General features: G+C 37.6%; 1 protein-coding gene across 2 annotated transcripts in view; it reads left to right on the top strand.

Moving 5' to 3' along the window:
• Positions 1-21,832, top strand: part of PGM2 (phosphoglucomutase 2) — a 35,818-nt gene extending 13,986 nt beyond the window's left edge. The window contains exons 3-14 of one of the 2 annotated variants that reach the window (XR_010601511.1): positions 2,619-2,725; positions 3,090-3,174; positions 4,860-4,943; positions 5,834-6,027; positions 6,711-6,900; positions 7,707-7,804; positions 13,518-13,698; positions 13,790-13,883; positions 14,780-14,909; positions 16,366-16,555; positions 17,920-18,288; positions 18,339-19,195. Coding sequence is in view for 1 of the 2 variants with exons in the window: in XM_008169954.3 (XP_008168176.1) it covers positions 2,619-2,725; positions 3,090-3,174; positions 4,860-4,943; positions 5,834-6,027; positions 6,711-6,900; positions 7,707-7,804; positions 13,518-13,698; positions 13,790-13,883; positions 14,780-14,909; positions 16,366-16,555; positions 17,920-18,053; positions 19,974-20,076 (1,590 nt within the window). In the remaining variant the exon portion in view is untranslated. Of the gene's footprint in view, positions 1-2,618; positions 2,726-3,089; positions 3,175-4,859; positions 4,944-5,833; positions 6,028-6,710; positions 6,901-7,706; positions 7,805-13,517; positions 13,699-13,789; positions 13,884-14,779; positions 14,910-16,365; positions 16,556-17,919; positions 18,289-18,338; positions 19,196-19,973 lie in introns of those variants that run through there. The other variant, XM_008169954.3, reaches the window with a different exon arrangement.
• Positions 21,833-25,099: the final 3,267 nt, after the last annotated feature.

Below are 25,099 nucleotides of genomic sequence, written 5' to 3'. Positions count from 1 at the left end.
TTTCTGGCAATGTGTCACACTTTATATAAGATTTGTTGCAATTATATAACGGTTGTAGCAACAATAGTTTGCATGATCATATTTTAATTAGATAACATCACACCCTCTCCCTTTATTGCCCCCGTTTACTCCGGTACTGGGGCATGCCTCGATCCCTGGGGTTTAAACCCAGTGCAGCGTGTGGCGAGTCTATGCCAAGAAGTAACCCCCATGCTTCCTGCTTGAAGTGTTTGGTGGAGAGTCACCAGAAAGAATGCTGCAAGATCTGCAGGGGATTTTATTCGAGGACTCAGAAAGAGGTGGATCAGCACCTCAAGATCCTTCTGATGGAAGCTGCTGTACGTCCTCGCTCAGACCCTGGCTCGGCGGAGCCGACAGAGCACCTCAGCATTGGTGTGCAGTGTGCCAGCACCGATGAGGCATGAGTCAGCGCTGAGGAAGGACTTTGCCAGAGACCCTTGGCACCAGCAGGGTTCCCTACATAGGTGTCCCACATAGGGTAGTGGGTGGCACCATTCTCGTCCCCAGTGCCCCATAAGAGGAGGAGACCAGAAAGGGGCCGCTCCCGCATGCCCAGACCAGCGCAGAAGGAGCCCACCACCCGCATTGGGCCATGTAACTGCTAAATTTTAGTAATTTTCAGTTCATCTAATATAAGTACTGTAGAGCAATCTCTCTATCATGGAAGTGCAACTTACAAATGTAGATTTTTTTTTTTTTGATTACATAACTTCACTCAAAAACAATTTAAAAATTTAGAGCCTACAAGCCAAGCACTAAGACAAACAAGTTCGTTTACGGTGCCCGAATCTTTACAATGTCATCTGAAAGTGAGAACAGGCGTTTGCATGTCACTTTTGTAGCTGGCGTTGCAAGGTATTTACGTTCCAGATGTGCTAAAGATTCATATGCCCCCTCATGCTTCGGCCATCATTCCAGAGGACATGCTTCCATGCTGATGATGCTCGTTTTAAAAAAAAAATGCATTAATTAAATTTGGGACTGACCTCCTTGGGGGAGAATTGTATGTCTCCTGCTCTGTTTTACCCGCATTCTGCCATATATTTCATGTTATAGCAGTCTCGGATGATGACCCAGCACATGTTGTTCGTTTTAAGAACGCTTTCACTGTAGATTTGACAAAATGGAAAGAAGGTATCAATGTGAGATTTCTAAAGATAACTACAGCTCTCAACCCAATGTTTAAGAATCTGAAGTGCCTTCCAAAATCTCAGAGGGACAAGGTGTGGAGCATGCTTTTAGAAGTGTTAAGAGCAACACTCAGATGCAGAAACTACAGGACCCGAACCACCAAAAAAGTAAATCAACCTTCTGCTGGTGACATCTTATTCAGATGATGAAAGTGAACATGCATTGGTCCACACTGCTTTGAATCGTTTCAAGCAGAACCTGTCATCAGCATGGATGCATGTCCCCTGGAATGGTGGTTGAAGATGAAGGGACATACGAATCTTTAGCGCATCTGGCATGTAAATATTTTGCAATGCCAGCCACAGCAGTGCCATGCCAATGCCTCTTCTCACTTTCAGTTAACATTTTAAACAAGAAGCAAACAGCATTATCTCCTGCAAATGTAAACAAACTTGTTAGTTTGAGTGATTGGCTGAAAAAGAAGTAGCACTGAATGGACTGTAGGCTTTCAGGTTTTAAATTGAAACTAAATTGAAATTGTTATATTTTTGAGTGCAATTATTTTTTTGTACATAATTCTACAAATGTAAGTTCAGCTTTCATGATAGAGATTGCACTACAGTATTTGTATTAGGTAAATTGGAATACTATTTCTTTTGTTTCTTTTTTACAGTGCAAATATTTGTAATAAAAAATAAATATAAAGTGAGCACTATACACTTTGTATTCTGTGTTGTAATTGAAATCAATATATTTGAAACTGTAGAAAACATCCAAAAATATTTAAATAAGTTATTTTATTGTTTAACGGCATGGTTAATTTTGATTTTTTTTAAATCACTTGACAACCCTAATTTATGTACAAAATTGTTAGCTTAGTTAAAGGAGCTCCATTGCTTTTCCTACTGTCTCAAGCATTAAAAATCTAGGAAATCACAAATTACTCAGATTTACTAAATTGGCTTAAGCCTCAATTTACATAAAAGTTCTAATGCCACATAAATTCTAGAGTAGATTTGCTGTACATGGAGATGCTGAATAAAAGTTGGGGCCTATCCCGTGTCACTGATTTACTTTGTCCTAAACAGGCTTCATTTTGGTGTTTTCTGAGATTAAAAATAGAATATATTGACTAGTAGTGATTTACTTTTTCAGGCCAGAAGCATGGGAAAAGAGCATCTGTATTAATCATTTTTGAAGTTCTGTAATCCAAAATTATCATTTTTATCTAGTCTACCTAGATTAAATTTTTCATTTGGAATTATTCACATTATAAAACCCATCAGTGGTAGTTTTTTGTTTGAAGACTCTCAATTTTCTTGGTTTTCAATCAATATTTCTTGCTCCCGGAGAATTGTACCCTAACCCAATTTAGAGTACTTTACTTGCTTTTTTTAAAGATTTTAAAATTTATTGCAGTCACATTTAAAAATACTAAGATTGAGTTCTGAGTTTTTTGTCTTTAGGGATTTTGCAGGTACCTTGAAAAGAACTTCAGTGACCTAAAGAAAAGAGGGGTAGTTATTGGTTTTGATGCTCGCGCCCATCCTTCAAGTGGAAGTAGCAGCAAGAGGTACTCTTAGTAATCTGTAGAAATGATTTTCTTTGCATGTTATATGGAGTGTATTCTAGTTTGGTCACTGCTTCAATAGCATTTTCTTAGGAGCAGTTAGATGTGTGTGCAGTTTGAATGTAAAAATGTGTACGCTGTACATCTGAAGATAAGAAATATAGCTTTGCTCTTCTTTGGCATTTTGATATGAAATACAGGTAAAATCCAGTCTGTACTGCATAATTTGGACCATGTTTGTAACCAGAATAAGGGACAAATGAATTACACCAGAATCAAATCTATATGCTCCTTGTGAGTTTTATTTAACTGTCTAGTAAGAGAATCTCATGAATGTATTTCCAAATAAACTTTTATTGTCATTTAGGTTTGCAAGGCTTGCTGCAACAACTTTAATCAGTCAGGGAATTCCAGTGTACCTCTTCTCCAATATAACACCAACACCTTTTGTGGTATGGTTGTCTATAATTTCTTTTTCATACAACATAATGGGGTACTGTCAAGTACAAAAAACTATTATCTTTTTTTAGAAAAAACAAACTGATTTATCAGCTCATTGGTTTGCTACTCTCAGGCTTATTTAAGATCCTAGCTGCTTCAGGTACAGTAAGCCGTAGAGGAACTGATTAGGATATGCAGTCGATATTTTACTCTGAACTTCTCAGCTTCTTCTGAAGCAGCCAGTGTTCTGCCCGTTTCTGATTCCGTTTAACCATACTGTGCTGCTGCCCAGATAGCAGCTCTTCTGAAGGATGGGGATGTGAGGGCCACCAGAGTTTCTGAAGGATATGTATGTCCCTTCACACCTGCCTGATGGGGTACATGTTACTTATTGAATTTTGGAAGCTTAGCCACTACACTTCTGCTTATGAGCAACGGCTGATGTCTTCCAAAAGATGCATATATATTTATAGATAGGGGAGCTTGAATGCCAAGAATCTGGACAATATTTCCAGCAAATAACATTATTTAAACTAGATCAGCTACTAACTAGTTGGTAGCTGCCAATGGTATTGGGTATTTCAGGACCTCCTGTACTGCTTAATGTGTTTGCAATATCATATTCCAGTAACTTCTATTTAGTGTTAAACTGGTGCTATAGAAGCACACCTGTATAGTAGCAAAAATATTAAGCATTTCTTAGATTGAAACAATAAAGTCATATATCTCCCATCATCCCTGGGTTACTATGTTCTACAAATATATTATTCTAATTTCAAGATAGAAGAAAAAAATATTGGTTTTCCTATACAATAATCTTCAATGAGGCCATGCTTCAATGATTTGTCTTTCAGGAAATTATTTTAAGCCATGTGATGGCAATGACTGCTCTTTAATGAGGATATGCTCTTGTAATGGTCATGCTTAGGTCTTTAGTGTGTCTTGTGCTCATACTTTTTCTACATGTTTGCTCATGTAACAGCTTTCATTTCCTCCTTTAACGTAATACTGTGTGAATTTTTCACTATTGCCTGTTCTTGACTGTTGGTTTGCTCCTTTTGGCCATGCTGGGCTGCCATGCAACTAACAAGATTTGGTCCCTAACCCAGTGCACAAAATGCCTACTAACTTTGTGGACCAGTCCAGTAACACAGTGGACTGGCTACTGCTCTCAGGAGACAAGCATTATTTTTAAAATGTCCTCTGAGTTAGGAACACTTCTTGATGGTGACAGTCGTTCACTGTGCTGTCCCAAATTGGAGGAATCTACTGAATTCTGGTTGACCTAAATATTGATACTCTATAGCTCTAATTTTAAATAAACTTCAATTGAAACATGCTGTGAAGGGAATTAGTTATACTTACATTTCACAGCAGTAAAATGAACTGGGCTAACATTTTTCATATACATTATTTCTTTGTTTTCATTATTTTGGTATATTCAGTCCAGATTTAGTCTTTGGAAAATCAAATATTCTTTGTTTGACCTTACACTTTTATTGGACATATGTGGTACTGAATATGGCTGCACTTAACCAGTCAGGCCACTAGATGGCATGGCTCACAATCAATAAAGAGAATACTGATATTTTCTAGACTTGAAATCATGATTGTATGGTTGCATCGATGGCTTGATTCCCAGAATTTGACAGGATGGAGACCCCAGGATAACTCTCTTTATACTATTGTTTTACAGCCCTACACAATAACTCATCTGAAACTTTCTGCTGGAATTATGATTACTGCTTCCCATAACCCAAAACAAGATAATGGTTACAAGGTATTCCTATATAGCTTAAATCTTCCACTGTTTTCAGACATGACTATGTAATAATAGCATTTATAATAGCACTCCGTATGTTCAAAAAAGCTATCCAGTCCTTAATCTTCATAGTAGCTCTAGGAAGGAGGGAGGTAAGTAGTATCAGCCCCATTTTACAGATGAGACAGTGGTTGGCCCAGGGCTATACTGCAAGTTAGGGGCAGGGGCAAGATTAGAACTCAGATCTTTCATTCATCCTGTGTTCATTCCTCCAGAAAGTGTTGCTTTATTGTTCAAAAATGTTTATATATAATGTTTTTAATTTTCAATAATCTTGCTGCTTTTTCAAATATGTTCAGTCCTTTGAAAGTTTTAAGAATTTTATAGTAACATGACTTTAATGATTTGTTGCATGCGTGGAAGTAGTTCTAAGACCAAGAGAAGCAGGTGGTGTTGGGGACTAAAAGTTTTTGACTGCTTTTGCAGTTAAAAATTGTCTTTTTTAGTACCCCCAAAAAAAAAATCTTCCCTCCCTCCCCATTCCCCCCACCTCTTGTCTCATGCATAGTGGTTATATATAAAATTAGAGGAAACTATGTAGGTTGATACAATATACTATGGACAAGTATTAACTACCCGCCTAGCAAATGGTCTGAAATTTGGTTTTATCTCTAAATGAGATGAGCGTGATGGTGGTCTACTTGTTTTCCATGGGGGATTTAAATATAGGGTATGACATCCTCAGAAAAACAAAGCTTGGGGAAATCTATATCCAAAGTATGTTACACTGTATTGTTTTAGCTGTATTTACTGGAATCAGCCATGAGTTGTTCCAGGATTTAGCCAGCTAAAATCAGTAAAGGTATTCATGTTTAAAATAACCCCTGTGTGTCCTGTGTACCATTTAGGTTTATTGGGAAAATGGTGCACAGATAACCTCACCTCATGACAAAGGAATCTCTCAAGCTATCGAAGAGAACCAAGAGCCGTGGCCTCAGGCTTGGGATGACAGTCTGGTTGACAGCAGCTTGCTACTTCATGATCCTTATGTCACTATCAATAAGGACTACTTTAAAGACATACAAAAGCACTGCTTTCACAGGTGAGCTGGTGATGATTGATTTGTAATTCTCTTGGTGACAAACCTATATTTTTAACTTGATTTTAAACAAGAAAGATTAAAACTAAAACTGGGGGTGGGGAGGGAGAGCAGCTGGATACTAAAACTTTAACTTCTGTCAGTTACATTAACTTCATCCTTAGGCTAGCATCTGCTAAACTCAATATACTAGAAAGCCAGGAATGTATGAAAAATTATGCTGCAATATTACAAACTTAGGAGAAGAAATGGTTTTAGTTCTTAGTTGTATGTGCCTCTAAGTAAAGTATTTAAAAATTATAACAAGTATATGGTGAGTGACAGATAAATAACATAGCAACAGATAGCACTGTGGTTCAGTTTAGCTTCTGCTCCTATGTAGAAGTCCGTTTAAATGCCATTACTCAACTTGGGATACTGAATGTTATCAGCTAATCATGCATGTTATTCCCCTCCTCTGGTGCTCTATAAGGTTCTGTAGAGCTCATCTTATCTGATGTCTTGGTACAGTCATATGTAGGGCTAGAGATAGTGGTAAAAAAGGGTACCTTTTACAAACTAACTGTCTTTGGTCTCATAGTTTAACATTGTTGCAAAGTATTGAGTCATGGTTGTTTCTGAACCCTGTTAAGTGGCACACAGTGGCCATATTAATTTAACATCATCATTAATTTACTTTATTTCAGGAATATAAACAAGGAAACAAAGCTGAAGTTCATCCACACTTCTGTTCATGGTGTAGGCCATGAATTTGTGCAGTCAGCCTTTAAGGCATTTGACTTTAAACCTCCATTGGCTGTTCCTGAACAGAAGGATCCTGATCCAGAATTTCCAACAGTAAAGTACCCAAATCCTGAAGAGGGTAAAGGTGTACTGGTAAATATCTTTTTTTTTTTTTTTTTTTTAATATTTGCAATCTATATTAAAAAGTGTTCTCTCCACCAGCCAGAAATTGTCACTGTAAACCTAGGTATGAATTTTTTATAAAATAGTTTTTTCGTTTTGAGTTTCTATTCCGTTCGATTTCTTGAAAAGCTAACAAGGGTCTTTTCATAGTTCCTGTTTAGCTTTTAATGAACTGGTTAATAACAAGATAAACTACTAGAAGATTTTTTTTTTCTTTTGCTCTCCAGTAGAATATACAGTATCAGCATGGAGACTAAAATGGCCCTTAAAAAAACAGAGAATGTTCCTCCATCTTTAAAAAATGTCCAATTACAATAAATTTTTTAACAACCTGAATCCAACAGCTGTTAACAGTTAAACTATAGAATAAGATGATACCAAATTAGCTGAGGGGTTAAAACATTATCTAAGGCCTTATCTGCAAACATTTCATGGGAGTAACTTGACTTGTGTGAGTAGTCCATTAACTTCAATGCAGTCTCATTGACTTCAATGGGCTTTGAATCAGCCCCCAAATGTAGAAATAGGTGTAATTAATTTACTCTTCACATTCCCTATCTTATTTTGATGTACTGCTGCTACCCATTGAGATCTCTACAATACTGAGGGTACCCTTGAATGAATTAAGGAGGGTGTTTCTACTATAAACATAGCTTTGTGGTTTTGTGGGTTCAAGTGAAAATAACATGGGAGTGTTACAGACCTATAAGAAAGTGAAAATATTATTTGGAAGTATTGATCCTTCTCTGGTGTTGCACTTTACCATTGTTTTCTAGACGTTATCTTTTGCTTTGGCTGAAAAAGAAGGGGCTGGAATTATTTTAGCAAATGACCCAGATGCTGATCGACTTCTTGTTGCAGAGAAACAAGAAAGGTACAGTAATAAAAATATGCTGTAGTTCAACCACAGCTATTTGACTTGAAACCTGAATTAATTCTAGGAAGTCCTGTGGCCTGTATTATGCAGTCAGACTAGATGATCACAATGGTTCCTTCTGGCCTTATCTTTTGTAGATTCATAGATATTATTGGGAAAACCTGAGATCTTTAAAAGTGTGGGGGAGAGGGGCGGGGGGGAATTGATAATACCTATATTGCAATAGCACCCAGAGGCTGCAATGATGATTTAGAGTCCATTGTGCTAGGTAATGTACAAAAAGAAGACAAATATGAAGAGACAGCTCTTACCCCAAATAGCTTAGTCTACTTTATAGTTTATCAAGGTTTTTAAATAGAAACCTTCCGTAGTACACTGCAAAACATGCTTTCTCACTCATTTCATTTAGTAAGTAGTAACTAACATCTTTAATTGCATGTCACTCTTGCATTGACCTCCATAATCAGGGGGACAGCATAGTTCATTCAGATATCAACCCCCTTCTATCTTTTCCCCAGTTCAAGAATAGGGGTAGTGATTGACTACATATGGTAAGATATTTATCAGACACCTTGAGCCTGATTTTCAAAGATGCTGTGTATCTGCATCTCCCTTTGACTCCTGTGAGATTTGTAGGTGCTCAGCAACTTCCAATGATCTGGCTACTAGTTCTCAATTCCATTGTAAAACATGCATAGCTGGACATTTGTACCTGTTTAGATTCTGTTGCTGGGGCCACAGAAAATGGGGACCTGCCACATTTGTCAGATGTGCCTGTAGCCTATGTGACTTGTAATTCTGTCTTACCATCCAGTAGTCCCCTTGAGTGACCAGCATCAGATAGACAGCTTCTGAAAAGCTGTACTAGATGATAGAGATTCAGTTGGAGTGCACTGCTAAATACTACCACCCAGAAATTTAATGTTTCTCATTTCACCTAATCTGGTAGAGCAGAAATTAATCTATACAGCTGTAAACTAGGGCTGTCAAGCAATTAAAAAAATTAAACACAATTAATCGTGCTGTTAAAACAATAATAGAATACCATTTATTTATATTTTTTGATGTTTTCAACATTTTCAAGTATACTGATTTCAATAACACTGAATACAAAGTGTACAGTGCTCACTTTACATTTATTTTTGAAAAATATTTGCACTGTAAAAAAACCAAAAGAATTAGTATTTTTCATTTCTCCTAATACAAGTACTGTAGTGAAATCTCTAGCATGACATTGAACTTACATATGTAGAATTATGTACAAGAAACTGTATTTAAAACATAAGAATATAAGAAGGGTCATGCTGGGTCAGATCAAAGGTCCATCCAGCCCAGTATCTTGTCTGCCAACAGTGGCCAATGCCAGGTGCCCCAGAGGGAGTGAACCTAACAGGTAATGATCAAGTGATCTCTCCTGCTATCCGTCTCCACTCTCTGACAAACAGAGGCTAGGGACATAATTCCTTACCCATCCTGGCTAATAGTCTTTAGAGCCTACAAGTTTATTCAGTCCTACTTCTTGTTCAGCCAGTCACTCATAGATTCATAGATTCTAGGACTGGAAGGGACCTCGAGAGGTCATCGAGTCCAGTCCCCTGCCCGCATGGCAGGACCAAATACCATCTAGACCATCCCTGATAGACATTTATCTAACCTACTCTTAAATATCTCCAGAGATGGAGATTCCACAACCTCCCTAGGCAATTTATTCCAGTGTTTAACCACCCTGACAGTTAGGAACTTTTTCCTAATGTCCAACCTAGACCTCCCTTGCTCAGACAAATAAGTTTTTGTTTACATTTGCAGAGATAATGCTGCCTGCTTCTTGTTAACAATGTCACCTGAAAGTGAGAACAGGCGTTCGTATGGCACCTTTGTAGTTGGTGTTACAAGGTATTTACGTGCCAGATGCGCTAAAGATTCATATGTCCCTTCATCTTCAACCACCATTCCAGAGGACATGCATCCATGCTGATGACTGGTTCTGCTCGATAACGATCCAAAGCAGTGCGGACTGATGCATGTACATTTTCATCATCTGAATCAGATGCCACCAGCAGAAGGTTGATTTTCTTTTTTGGTGGTTTGAGTTTTGTAGCTTCTGAATTGGAGTGTTGCTCTTTTAAGATTTCTGAAAGCAATGCTCCACACCTCGTCCCTCTCAGATTTTGGAAGGCACTTCAGATTCTTAAACATTGGGTTGAGTGCTGTCGCTATCTTTAGAAATCTCACATTGGTATCTTCTTTGTGTTTTGTGAAATCTGCAGTGAAAGTGTTCTTAAAACGAACAACATGTGCTGGGTCATCATCCGAGACTGCTATAACATGAAATATATGGCAGAATGCGGGTAAAACAGAGCAGGAGACGTACAGTTCTCCCCCAAGGAGGTCAGTCACAAATTTAATTAACACATTTTTTAATGAGCATCATCAGCATGGAAGCACGTCTTCTGGAGTGGTGGCTGAAGCATGAAGAAGCATCTGAATCTTTAGCGCATCTCGCACATAAATATCTTGTGACAATATCTACAACAGTGCCACGCGAACGCCCATTCTCTCTTTCACGTGACATTATAATTAAGAAGTGGGTTGCATTATTGCCCATAAATGTAAAACAAACATGTTTTTCTCAGCTATTGGCTGAACGAGAAGTAGGACTGAGTGGACTTGTAGGCTCTAAAGTTTTACATTTTGTTTTTGAGTGCAGTTATGTGACAAAGTGCAACTTATAAATGTAGATTTTTCATGATAGAGATTGCACTACATGTATGGAGTGAATTGAAAAATACTATTTCTTGGTTTTTACAGTGCAAATATTTTTAATCAAAAATAATATAAACTGAGCACTGTATACTTTGTATTCTGAGTTGTACTTGAAATCGATATATTTGAAAATGTAGAAAAACATCCAAAAATGTTTAATAAATTTCAATTGGCATTCTATTGTTTAGCAGTATGATTAAAACTACGATTAATATTTTTGTCTCTATTAATTTTTTTGAGTTAATTATGTGAGTTAATTGCAATTAATCGACAGCCCTACTGTAAACCTGTACTGAAGGTGGACTTCAGGTTTTCATTTCCTTGCAGTACAGAACAAAGTTCTGCTGCTGCTGCCAAGGGCAGGGGCAGTCTGGGTGATATTTCACTATATATGAGCTATCAGAGTGATTTGAAACCCAGGCCCCATCCTTGACACTGGCTAAGCGCTGAGAGAGTGCTATTTAACATGTCTCCTCCTGTGGTTGTTGAAATTAGAGAGGTTTGAGTTTACACCACTCCAATGAACTCAGGCTCTCAAGCTCCCACGGAAGAAGAGGAGGAGAGCACAAGTATTCTTCCTGCGCACCAGAAGAGCTCAGATTCTCTTCATTCCTACAGCAACTCAAGGGCTTTTCCTTGCTCCAGCTGTGTGGATTAGAGAGGCTCTTCTGTATCTGGGAAGAGGAATGGACTTGCCAGCACCCTCTCCCCTGGGTCCATTAAGGACATGTAGATGAAGCCTGTCATCCTTTACTCTAAAATGTTTTATGCTGTGTAGTTGTAGCCATGTCAGTTCCAGGATATTAATGTTTTGCCAGCAGACATACCTAGGTTTGCCTTCTTCCCCCCCTCCCCCGCCCCTTTTGAACAATGATTATATCATATAGCCTCTATATAAATTCATGGTATGCCCACATCTTGAATACTGCGTGCAGTTGTAGTCACCCCATCTCAAAAAAGATGTATTGGAATTGGAAAAGGTTCAGAAAAGGGCAACAAAAATTATTAGGGGTATGGAATGGCTGCCGTATGAGGAGAGATAAATAAGACTGGGATTTTTCAGCTTGGAAACCAGATGACTAAGGGGGATATGATAGAGGTCTATAAAATCATGACTGGTGTGGAGAAAGTAAATAAGGAAGTGTTATTTACACCTCCTTATAACACAAGAACGAGGGGCCACCAAATGAAATTAATCGGCAGCAGGTTTAAAACAAACAAAAGGAAGTATTTTTTCACACAATGCACAGTCAGCCTGTGGAACTCCTTGCCAGAGGATATTGTGAAGGCCAAGACTACAACAGGGTTCAAAAAAGAACTAGATAAATTCATGGAGGATAGGTCCATCAATGGCTTTTAGCCAGGATCGGCAGGGATGGTGTCCTTAGCCTCTGTTTGCGAGAAGCTGGGAATGGACAACAGGGGATGGATCACTTGGTGGTTACCTGTACTGTTCATTCCCTCTGGGACACCTGCCATTGGCCACTGTCCGAAGACAGGATACTGGGCTAGATGGACCTTTGGTCTGACCCAGTATGGCCGTTCTTATATAATGATGCGTGCACTGAAGTTTTAAATCAGAAGTACATTTCAGTCAGGAACAGAATTTCCAAGTCCACTAGCATACTAGCAAAAATAAAATGTAAAAAGCAAATGTGTTAATTAGGAAGAAGGTCAAGCAGCCAGCAAAATGTTGCATGTGTCAAACACACACACAAGACTTCCTTGGCACTGAGGGAAAAGAAAATGCTTCTGCTGCGGACATTTACCTAGAGCAGAGTGCCAAATGCATCTTTAGGTTTTTTTTAAATCTGATTTTAATATTCTGTATTAGAAACTCTGCTTGTAGTTTAGCACACTTTTTATAGCAGTGAGAGCTAGGTCTGAATTAAGCACACAATGTGTGTACTTGCTTTTCTGTGCCTTTCTCTTTCCTGATCTCTTGGCCAGCCGTAGTCCTTGCATTTTGAGTCCTGTCCTCTTCCTCCTGCTGAAGATGTTTGTACACTAACTAGTATGTTAAGAATAGACTTCTACAGTATCTGTACTTCTTCCTTGACAGAAACTCCCGTTAGAGCGCAAGTAGTTTGTCATCTGCTATTACACTAAACTGTTGCTGGGCATTACTTTGTGCCTATTGGCATCAATAGATGCAAGAGACTGAGGCTGCTTCTCTTTCACAACAGGTACTGTTTTTGTAGGTCTTCATTTATGTCAACTTTAGTGATGTCTTTGTTTCTCCTTCACAACTGGGTTTTTGAACAATTTTCTCTCTCTCTCCTTTTCTCTTCTGCTTTTCTCTTTGTTTTTCTTGCTCTTCCAATAATTGAGTCAGCTTTGACCCTTTTGATATTTCTCCCTATGTTTGAGACTTTTCCATTCTTCCTTAATGACCTAGTGTACTGATGTACTTGTCATTAAGTGAAAATTAGTAGCCCAGACTGTCACTGAACCCACTCAAATAATGGTCATTTAGTACCGAGTTGTTTTACCCTAAGTCATGTTGGTGCTGTAGCTTGTGAATACGAGGTCTTTTTTATCAAGATATGATGTAGATGCTCCAAAACCAAAATACCTTTTTTTAAAACTAAAAATGCAAACTGTTAAAACTAAAGAGAATTAAAAACAAGTATCATCAAATGTGAATAGTGAATTGTTGCAGCTTTTGACAGGCACATAAGCCAATGGGAATGACAAGGAGAAGAATTTTTTATCCAACTAAAATAAGACAAAGTAAAGAACATTTTCAAATGGAAATAGACACCCAGTTCCCATTGATATTTTTTTTTTGCAGTGGGCATCCAACTTGAAAATCAAATTCACCTCCACAGCAGTTAGATTACTTCATCTGTTCTGCCAATTTTCTTGTATACAACAACTATTAAATGTTCTCCAGTATTGTCTTTTTAATTGTCTTTATAATGGTTGCATCGTGTTTTGTTTTCAGTGGTGAGTGGAAAGTGTTTTCTGGCAATGAGCTGGGAGCTCTTTTAGGCTGGTGGATCTTCACTTGCTGGAAAAATCAGAATCAAGACCCTACTGCCATCAAAGATGTGTACATGTTATCCAGCACTGTCTCTTCCAAAATCTTGAGAGCAATTGCACTGAAGGAGGGCTTTCACTTTGAGGTAAACCGTTGTGTAAAAGTCTCTATTCATGTTTTTGTTTTTCTGTGCAGTTTCTCACTTTCCCTCTTCCCTCCTTGCAATCTCACTTTAGGAGACATTGACAGGTTTCAAGTGGATGGGAAATCGAGCCAAGCAGCTCACGGACCAGGGGAAAACTGTTTTATTTGCGTTTGAAGAAGCTATAGGTAAGAAATGAACAGTATAGATAGCTCTGGTGCACTGTAGAACAGTAAAGATCACTTCTGCTCCAGAAAGTGGCTATGTAAAAATGCCATCATTTCAACACTCACTCCCCATGAGTGTTCAGTATCATATCTACCTGGTTGACTAAGTTTTTTACTACTTATTGTAGCACTTCAGAAGTGATGCAGATATGGTAGTGAGCTGGTTTGTACATTATCATCAGAATTGTTAACGCAGTTCCAATTGCAGAGTATGCATGAGCCATGAAGAAGCCAAGTTAACTTGAAATCTGAGATTCAAGTTCCCATGGGTGACCATTTAAAAAAACCCAACTCTAATTGTTATGAATAATTGACACACGAATATGGCACATTTGGGAAGCTTTTTTTTTTTTTTTTTTTTTTTTTTTCCTTTCTCTTTCTTTCTTTAAGAATAGCACTCCAACACCAGTGAAAGAGTGCGTTTTGGAGTTCCGTTGGCACTACCACATGCTGCCATATGGAAAGAATCAAATTTGGGACCAAACTCTGTGGTTAAGCTTCACCATTGTGAAACTTTGGTATTCCCCCTCTCCCCCCCGTTAAAGTACCTCTTATGAGTGGATCTGCAAGTGGTTGGAAAATGTTTCACTGATATAGATCTACAGTACTAAAGTGTGTAATTTCATCTTTTTGTGCAGAAAAATCACCTGAAATGTTGCTTACAGAAACGTTGAAGTTTATCATATAATCATTTTTATGGGTGCTCTTCCTAACACCAGAATGTGATGAAGATACTTGTGTTTACTAAAACTTTCAATTTCTGCAGTGTGTCAGTATTTCTTTGTCAACCTGGTTTTCTCTGTATATGCTAGTTCCTTTTGTTACAGGTTTATTTTCATATGCTTTCTTTTGTTTAGGATATATGTGCAGCCCTGTTGTCCTGGACAAAGATGGCGTCAGTGCTGCTGTTATAACTGCAGAGATGTCTAGTTGGCTAGCAACCAAAATTTTGTCTTTGTCTCAGCAGCTGAAAGCTATCTATGATGAGTGAGTTGAATTTCATTGTCTAGTTATCGGGTGTTCTCCATCTCCAATATGTATGTTCACTTGCTACTGAATAATATGTAATACAATATAGAGGCAAAGTACTTTTGCAACAGTAATTATCTTCTTGCTAGTTGTCCTGTCTCATAAAAACAAAGCTTAACATATTCAATGCCTGTGTCTCTCTCTTTTTAAGAATATACACAGTTGCCTCAACTGACTGTTCAGTTTGAGTCTTTATTCATGTGACAAGCTATACAACTGTTTCAGTACCACATAGATCTTGTAGGCAAGAAAAAACAGATTCTATAAGACAGGGTCCAATTCTGTATGAAACATGAGATCTATTCTCCCATCAAGTACATCTCTTTGGCATTAATGGGCATTACAAATTCACCAGATGCCAAATGGAACCTCCTAAGTTTACAGTGTGGTAGCTGTGTTGGTCCCAGAGAGAGAGACAAGGTGGGTGAGATAATATTTTATTGGACCGGCTTCTGTTGATGAAAGACACAGGCTTTAGAACTACACAAAGCTCTTCAGGTCTGGGAGTGGTACTCACCACTAAATACAAGATGGAACAGATGGATTAGCATAAGAAATTAACACACATTCTAAGGGGCCATTCAAGGTGAAGTGGCCCGTTAACACCCCTGCAGTCATAGGACAAAAAAGGAAGGGTTAGTGGGTTACTTACAGTTTGCTGTAATAAGTCATAAATCCAGTCTTTTTAAGACCATGATTTTTAGGGTTTAACAAAGTTGTGAATTTAAGCTCCCAGACTCATCTTTTGAAGGTTTGTGTATCTTGGGAAATGGTACAGCCTCATCCCCCATGAACCCACCCTAGGGATCTTCTACATGCTTCACAAGATATGTAAACAAGGCATAGCTTGTTTCTTTAACTAATAGAAGCTAGTCCAATAAAATATATTATCTCACCCACCTTGTCTCTCTAATATCCTGGGACCAACACAGTCACAACACTGTAAACTTAGGTGGGTCCATTCAGCATCTGGTGTATGTGTAATTCCCATTAATGCCAAAGAGATGTGCTTGATGGGAGACTAGAGCTCATGTTACACACAGGACTGGCCCCTGTCTTTTATATAATGTTATTTCGTGCCTGTAAGACCTGTGTGTTACTGAAAGTTTTGCAGATATATGGTATATGATTACATTAAACAAGGCATAGGCCAACGGTTACTGGTCATTTTGTATGTAAGATCTTCTGCCCTGCTTGCTACCCCTTAACACTGGCCCTGGCTTTTATATGCAGTTGTTATGGCAGAGGTGGGGTTTAGAGGTTTTTATAGCATGTTGAGGGAACTTAGAAAGAAAAAGGTTGAGAACCCTTGACCTAGATGCATTATAAACACAAATGTATCATGGTGTGTTTTGTATCACAATGAGAAGATATACAGAATGTGTTCTCCAATCATTATATTTTCTCTTAACAGGTATGGCTACCACATTACTAAAGCTTCATATTTTATCTGCCATGATCCTAAGACTATTAAAGAGTTATTTGAGAAACTTAGAAATTATGATGGAAAGAACACTTACCCAAAATCATGTGGCAAATTTAAAGTTTCTGGAGTAAGGGATCTAACTACTGGCTACGATAGCAGCCAGCCTGATCAAAAGGCGGTAAGTATTGTGACAAAGTTCCTCCTCTATCTTGGTGGGTCCTGCGTTTATTGGTGGATTTTCTTGTCTCAAAGATTCACCATGTGGGTTGGGGAACAGCCCAGAGACCTTCCCCTATGGAAGAACCCACAGTCCAGGTCAATTGGGAGGTTTGGGGGGGACCCGGGCCTGCCCTGTACTCCGGGTTCCAGCCCAGGGCCCTCTGGACTGCAGCTGTCTATAGTGCCTCCTGTAACAGCTGCATGACAGCTACAACTCCCTGAGCTACTTCCCCATGGCCTCTTACAAACACTTTCCTTATTCTCACCACAGGACCTTCCTCCTGGTGTCTGATAACGCTTGTGCTCCTCAGTCCTCCAGTAGCACACCCTCTCACTCTCAGCTCCTTGTGCCTTTTGCTCCCAGCTCCTCACACTCCCATCACAAACTGAAGTGAGCTCCTTTTTAAAACCCAGGTGCCCTGATTAGCCTGCCTTAATTGATTCTAGCAGCTTCTTCTTAATTGGCTCCAGATGTCCTAATTAGCCTGCCTGCCTTAACTGGTTCTAGCAGGTTCCTGATTACTTTAGTGCAGCCCCTGCTCTGGTCACCCCGGGAACAGAAAACTACTCATCCAGTGACCAGTATATTTGCCCTCTACCAGACTCCTGTACCCCACTGGTCTGGGTCTGTCACAGTATCCTTTTATAAAAATAATGATAGATCAGATTTTATAGTCTTATGATTAACAATATACTTAACACTGAGAGAAAAGTGAAAATAGCAACTAAAAACTACAGATTCTTGTAGCCATACTTTGTGATCTTATCTAAGCTGCATAAAATGGCAGAGTCAGCTGAGGAGGCTTGGAGGATTGTGCTATTTACTACAGCTTCAAGTTTTTCTCTGTTTTTTCCTACTGCTTGGAGGGATTATCTTTCCCCTCAGCATTGATATAAGAAATGTAAAATATCTATTCATATGTGAAACTTTGGGTTCTTTAGCCTTCTTTTAGAATCAAGGGTGATTTGTATTTATTTTTTTCTTTTGATAGTCACTGAGCACATGCTTTATGTAGCTTTTTCTATATGCTACCAAAATCTTGACAAGATTTCAAGATGTGTTATCTAATAGTGACTCACAAGCCATGACATGGCTTCACTTTTCAAATCCTAGGTTGACGGCAAGATTGTGACTAACTCTAATATGTCTGTTGAAGTTGGGAGGCCAAAATAAAATAGTTCAGTTGGTGTATTTGGTACTGAATACAAGTTGTTGTTTTTTTTTTTTTCTCCTTGCATCTAAAACTCATTGTATATATTTAAGTAGTGAACTTTTAAGGAAGCTATTCTATGATATGTGTGTATGTCACTATGTATTTCTAGGTGCTTCCTACCAGTAAAAGTAGCCAGATGATAACATTTACTTTTGCTAATGGAGGGGTGGCTACTATGAGGACCAGTGGGACAGAACCAAAAATCAAATACTATGCTGAACTCTGCGCGCCTCCTGGAAACAGGTATTGTGTTGCTTTTAAGATTAAATTCAGTTATTTTTTTAAAGGCCTATTTTAATATAATTTTAATAATTACACTCTTTAGCAAAAGAATTTGTGCAGAATTAAAGCTTGGGACACATTAATGGCCAATTCTTGCTGTCACTGAAGTTCCATTGAACATTGTCTTGACTTCCATAGGAGCAGGAAGGGGCCCTCAACTTGATACCATTTTAAAATTGTATTAAAATATTCCAAGGTAACTTGAAAGTTACCTTGGAATTAAATATTGTATTAAAATATTCCAAGGTAACTGCTTCCTTTCTCAAATCTTTTTTTGTTTCAAAGTTAATATTATCAAGACTTCTAATTACTGAAATATCATATTTATTCCTTTGACTCAAGTAGCCTTGAAATCAACTGTCATAAGTCAAATAACATCTTGGTATTTATCCCATTTGTTTGACACCAGGAAGAATTTGGCCCACTTTCATAAGTGTATAAAATTTGGAGAGGTTTTTTTCAAAGAACATACTCTTAATTATGTGGTGGGACTTCTGGATCCCTCATCAGAAGCTCTACGTTATCTTTCCTCTCCTCTTTCAACCAAGGACACATTTATGTAGATGTACAGATGCTAAAAACTGGCACATGTCTGTATGCTTTAGGCTTTCTTGAGATAAATTAAGAGTACATCACAAGTAATGTTCTAAGTGCAGTAATTAGTATAACCTACCATCATCAAAGCAAGCAACTTCAAATCTCAAAGCACCCTCCTTCCCTGTTTTTAAAAGGGAGGAGGGGAAATGTGCCTTATAGTTTTGACAATTAGCATATGTAGTATTTTACTTTTTAGGTTAGTCATTCAGATCTAGTCCAGATTGGTAGTGTCTGAACCATGCTCTGTGTGAAATGAATTGGTGGCTCAGTTGGCCTCCACAAAACAAAAAAACACTTCTTGGAAGTTTCAGCAGAAGTCAGGAATTGAATAGAAATGGAGACTGCCATATCAATGTGCTATGTTTTGGCTGAAGCACATTGATGGAGTATTGTGGAGAAGTTTGCATTTCTTCCTTTTTCTGTATCCATAACTTTTTGATTGCTAAGCTATAGTGATAATTGAAGATTTTGGACACTAACAACTAACGCAAATAGAAAACAGAAAACAATGTCTATGAATTGCTCATCAAAATTTATCTTTAAATATTTAATGTTGAATATTATGGTAATATTTGCCTAAAGGCCCCAATCCCATTGTGATAGACTCTATATAACAATATCTGAAAAAGACAGTCCTTGAGTTTACAATCTAAGATGAGGCGACAGATGGATTCAAAAATATGAATATATGTTTATAGCATATTTTTAAAATACTTTAACTTTTGTTAAATAAGGCTAATGGTATTTATGCTTTATCGTGAATGAAAGAAAATGTGATACAAGGTCTAAGTGTTGCTAAACATATGAACTAGGATGAAATGGGAAAGATTTGAAGCTTAAATCAGCTGTTGTCGTATATCAAATTATATTTTGAAAAACATGGACAAACATGTAAATTCAGTTCCTTAATACACAAAGATTAGAGCTAAACACTGAGAGAGAACCACATGTGGTTCTAAGAAATCAAGCGTGCAGTTTTACTAGCATTAATAGAAAATGTGCGGTTAAAACATCACACATCAGACTGAGGGCTAGTCTAGACTAACAGTTAGTGCTTGGGCAAGTTGGGATATAAATCAGTGCACACTGGGGAACTTTTATCACACAGTAGCAGGGGCCACACGGACTGCTAGTGTACTGTAATTTACATCCCAGCTTGCCATGCACTAACTGTCTTGACAAACCCTCAGAATATAGACCTTTTTTCCTTCTAGCCTATTTTGGTGCTCTTCTTTGATTTTTTGGTTTTGTTACTTGGTTTTCCTTTTTTTTTTTTTTTCTTAGTGACCCTGAGCAACTGAAGAAGGAATTAGATGAGCTGGTCAGTGCTATCGAAGAGTATTTCTTTCAACCAGAAAAAAATAAACTGCAGCCCAAGGCAGAGTAAACAATTAAGATGGTTTCCTTAATTGCACTGTCTTTGCAGCATGTTATGGGCAAAACCCTACACTATTTAAAAAGTAGGGATTTTTAAGGACCAAAAAAAAAAATTATTAAAATATATGTCCTTACCAATATGTGTTCCACATCCTCTTTGGTCTAATGTCTTCTTTTATCTGGGTAAATCAAGGGATTCCTTATAAAAACTAGCAACCAAATATTGTCTGATACAATGCAAATATGTTTCAATAATCAAGTCTTGTTCTAATAAAATATTGTATTGTACTTGCCTTGCCTTAATTTCTGTAAATGCAGTCTGCTTTTTACATGTATGTAGCCTAATTTGATAGCAATGTAACGACCATGTTTTTGATGATGGGGAACTGGATAGCGCTGCATGAATATGTCTAGTTTTATCTTTGCAAGGCAGGCTAGTTGTGTAACTAAGGGGCACTGGAAATCTGTAGGTAATTTTGGTAAAATCAGGGTAGATGTCCCTAGAAGAGCAGGTTTCCAAAAGTGATTTTTAGCCACAATAGCAGGATTTTACTGGGGTTGATGGTGAATTTGTAGGTGTTGATAAAGTGCTTGACCACCACGCTTTATTTAATAATGAACCATGTGGACATGTTTTACTGCTATGAGACAATAATAATATGGTACAGGAGTAAGGTTATATACGATACCAGTGTGTGGAAAGCCATGTGATGCAGTGATGTTACATTTACCTTACACAGAAGGAGTGCTCCCCAAGTTACACATTTCAGCTGGTATTATTTATACATAATATAAGTTGTATATCTCTTTACATGTCACTAAAATCCAACCCATCAGTTTGTCCCAGCTTCCTAACTTCTTGTTCTGTTATTTTAGATACTAGCATTCTAGGTACTGGTCCATGAAGATGCCTCCCCTAGCTTAAACTAAGACATACATTCATTCTATCTTGATTTTAACAAGTTTCTTATGTGCTTATACCAAATGTTTACATCAGCAAATGGAAGAAGTTATGGGATTATGGTGTAGGCTAGTTTTAGGCTACATCACTATTACAATATTTGTGCTTAATGTTGCATACTAATATATATAAAAATATTGAGCAGATAATATGTATTACTACATATATGCTAGGCAGCATAAATTAGTCAATGAAGCAGAGCCAGAATGGACATTGGTTGTCTATTGCCAGGGTGTCTACGGAAATGCAGCATCTTGGGTTGGAGTTGAGCATGCCAGCCCTGTGTCTTTCTGCCCCAGCATGATATTAAGTGTCTTTAGAGAGACTGGCTTCTTGGTACATATTTATATAGTGCCTCATATGATGCAGCCCTGATCTTTGATTGAGCCCATAATTACTTATTAAATACTATTAATGATAACGAGTGGAAGGGGTTTGCTATTGACTTCAGTGAGACTTAGGATGTTACACTTTGTACAGGAATTCCATGCATATGGCTTTTCATTGCCCCTGTAGTTATCTTCTGAAAATGAAATGCAAGGACAACTCTAAAATAATTTATTAAAAACCAGGGGAGGACACACTGCAGTCTGGAATTATGAATATATTTCACTGAGGACCATATAATGTGTGTTTATTGTAAATGTCATATTAATGTTGGGGATTGTACAACATGCAGCCAGTGTTGGTCAAAATGTTAGTCTGTAACTCAACATTCTTGTGTATGTTTGTTTTATTGTGCTAAAATGTATTTGGCATAGTGTAATTGAATCTTGAAAACAAAATATAATTCCTTTTAAAGTGAGATTCCTGTATTCCAATGGTTTCCTTTGTAAACAAGTGGTAAAATGAAAAAAACAGGGTACTGTAAAATAAATACTACTGATCTTACTCCATATAGGGGTAGTTGCTAGGATTTTATTTTGACGCAAGGGAAAATGTTAGGCTGTACACAAGATATTAGGCTATGACAACGCAGAATGTTTATAGCTAGACAGTTACATTGTAAGTAAAGTAATATCCTATTGCAGATGATATCTTCGTAGATAGCAAAAGCCCTGATGTCTTACCCCTTATTTCAATATTTCTAGAGTCCAGAGAAGTGCAGTAAGAATTAATTTGCTTCAGTCACCTTAACTTTAGAGCAAGGATTATTCTAAACAATAAAACCTGATGATAATTTGTGTAACCTTCAAAAAAGGGTACAGCGCTACTGATGCCTGGCTGTCACTGTTCTGTACAGATTCAGAATGTGACTTTTTTACAAACCACCAAGACAACTAAGTGTAATTAAGAAGCAGTTAGCCAAACAAAACATATACACTATATAGCGGAGCTTTTATGAAAATGGCAACAGAATATATTTGTTAAAACTAGCACATTACTTTTTAATTCAAATGATTGAAGGCTGTATCAGACTACATATGGATCTTATTGATAGCATGTAGGTTTAAAGAGGAGGCAATAGTGAGTATGGTGGGTGTGTCAAAGATAGCTCAATGTGGCGCTTAGCTGCTACAAGGTCTGAAAAGCAGAAATGCTTACTCTGTATAACAATTAAAATCCTATAAGAAATGGTGGCCACAAAGTGAAAGACAGAAAACACATGGGAATAGTAATTTTCAACTTGGTAAATGGTTAAAAGGACTGGATTTTAATGGGAGTCATTTTGGTTGGCTCGGTGAATCTCCTAATGTGATCAGATGACTAAAAAATGGGACAAAAATACTGCTAAGAATGACCGCTAGAGATGGGACACAAGAGGGGGAGTACTTTGAATTACTACAGTGAATTCTATCCCAGTTTTCTGACTTGAGGGTCTCGCCTACATGCTCAGGGTCTAACTGATCACCATATTTGGGGTTTGGAAGCAATTTCCCCCTAAGTCAGATTGGCAGAGATGCTAGAGGTTTTTTGTCTTCCTCTGCCATGTGGGGCATGGGTCACTTTCTGGTTTGAACTAGAATAAATGGTGGGTTCTCGATAAGTTGAAGACTTTTAAATCAAGATTTGAGAACTTCAGTAACTTCAGCCAAAAGTAATGGGCCTACTCCAGGAATGAGTGGGTTAGGTTCTGTGACCTGTGATGTGCAGGAGGCCAGACTAAATGATCCTGGTGTCTTCTGGCCTTAAAGTTTGAGTCATAGAGACCAAACGCTTACTAAGTTTCAGAAATGGAGACCTAAACATCAGCAGACATATCTATGGTAGTTAGGATAAAATAATGGATATAAGCCCTTATGCTTCAAGGCATTCGCCAACTATTAACTGATGGTTAAGAAGTTTCTCCTATGGGCAAATTATTTCACGTGTCCATAAAAAGATTTCTTGCAACCAGTACTAACCATTGCTGGAGACAGGCTACTGAACTAGATGGACCACTGGTCTGATTCCAGAGTTCCCATGTGTAATTGTAATTTACATCTATTTACTGCAGTAACTCACCCAAAAACAATTTGCTTTGGACTTTCACAGAACTCTTAAATTTATAACCTATATATGTAAACAGCAGTTCTAAAAGGTGTTAAGATGGTTGTCTAGTCGTGTAGCCACTTGGTAAAAGTATCTCCTGCAGTTTATTACAAATACATTGTCATGATTTACAACCATTTGTTTCTACTAAATACTTTGGAAAGGAGCGAGAATGAAGATAGATTTAACTTCACAGCCAAAGATGGTAGGCATCTTCAATTTCTAGTATTACTAAAAACAGCAAACATTTGTAATAAAAATAAAATAAAGTGAGCAGTGTGTACTTTGTATTCTGTTGTAATTGAAATCAATATATTTGAAAATGTAGAACAACATCAAATATTTAATAAATATAAATTGGTATTGTTTAACAGTGCGATTAAAACTAATTAATTTTTTTAATCGTGTTTAATTTTTTTAGTTAATCGCATAGGTTAACTGCAATTAAACGACAGCCCTATTTTTTAGTATCAATGGACAATAATGTGCTAGAGAACTAAAAATTCTTGCCCTACTAGGTATTTAATGCATCAGTATTTTCTACAATCATCAGTCCAAGAGATATGTGCAATAAATTACCTGTTTGTCTCTAGGTAGTAAGAATAGGTCAAGGTATTACCCATCCCCATAATTTGTTTTTCTCAGCAATACTCACCTTTCATTGTAGGCTGGATTATGTTATTTACCTTCAAGAAAAGTATTTGTACATCAGCTTAACTACTTGAAATGATACATTTAGTGCGTCTGATGCATTTTTCTATGTAAATACCTAAAATCTTACTATTTTCCTTGTCAACCAGCCTATTTTCCTCAGCAATAGCACTGAAAAAGTAAAACAAACCTCTTTACTGGAATCCCCTTTACATGACATTTATTAAATATTTATAAGTGACAGTTTTTCTGGATTGGTATGAATTGATGTAATCATTGATATAAATCAGAATTTTATTTTCCTATTCAAATCCAGTGTTCATTTTGAATTGTGTTGCACTTTAGTGCTTATTCCCTGAGTAAAATACATTTTATTTGTGACAAAGTCCAGATGAGTCCACTTGTACCTGATTAAGCTTTCAAGAAAGTACACTAAAATGGTGTCTGAAGGATCATCACATAGTGTTTGGATGACAGCCATTCCATCAAAGATTATTACATCATTCTCTGGAACATGGTTAATAAGGTGTTCTCTACCTTTGGATTGAAGAAGATACAGCAGAGATGACTTGTTGGGCTTTGCCAGAGTATCATCAGCACTAGCAAGAGGGTAGAAAACTGCTCCCAAAGAGTGGCTCAAGATTTCCCTGAGATCATACAAGAAGTCTTGCAAAAAGAGTTTCTTGTCATTATGAGGGATCATGTCTTTTCCAGGTACTTTTGCTTTTGGTTTGACTTGATCACTGAATGTTTTCTGGCTTTTGATGGGAGAAGAAAATGTCCTGAGTAGCAGAAAGCAGACACAGGTAAAATTGCATTAATGGACTTCTTGAACCATTCTCCTGAGCAGCAATCATATAATTTGTAATCTCACTAGTGGCTACAACACTTAAAGACACTTGTCCATCTTGAGGAGCACCAAAAGGATTGATCATGCATTCAGTAGTGC

Source organism: Chrysemys picta, chromosome 5 (assembly GCF_011386835.1).
Source record: "Chrysemys picta bellii isolate R12L10 chromosome 5, ASM1138683v2, whole genome shotgun sequence".
NCBI classification, from domain to species: Eukaryota; Metazoa; Chordata; order Testudines; family Emydidae; genus Chrysemys; species Chrysemys picta.
This window is presented reverse-complemented; position numbering and strand designations above follow the sequence as displayed.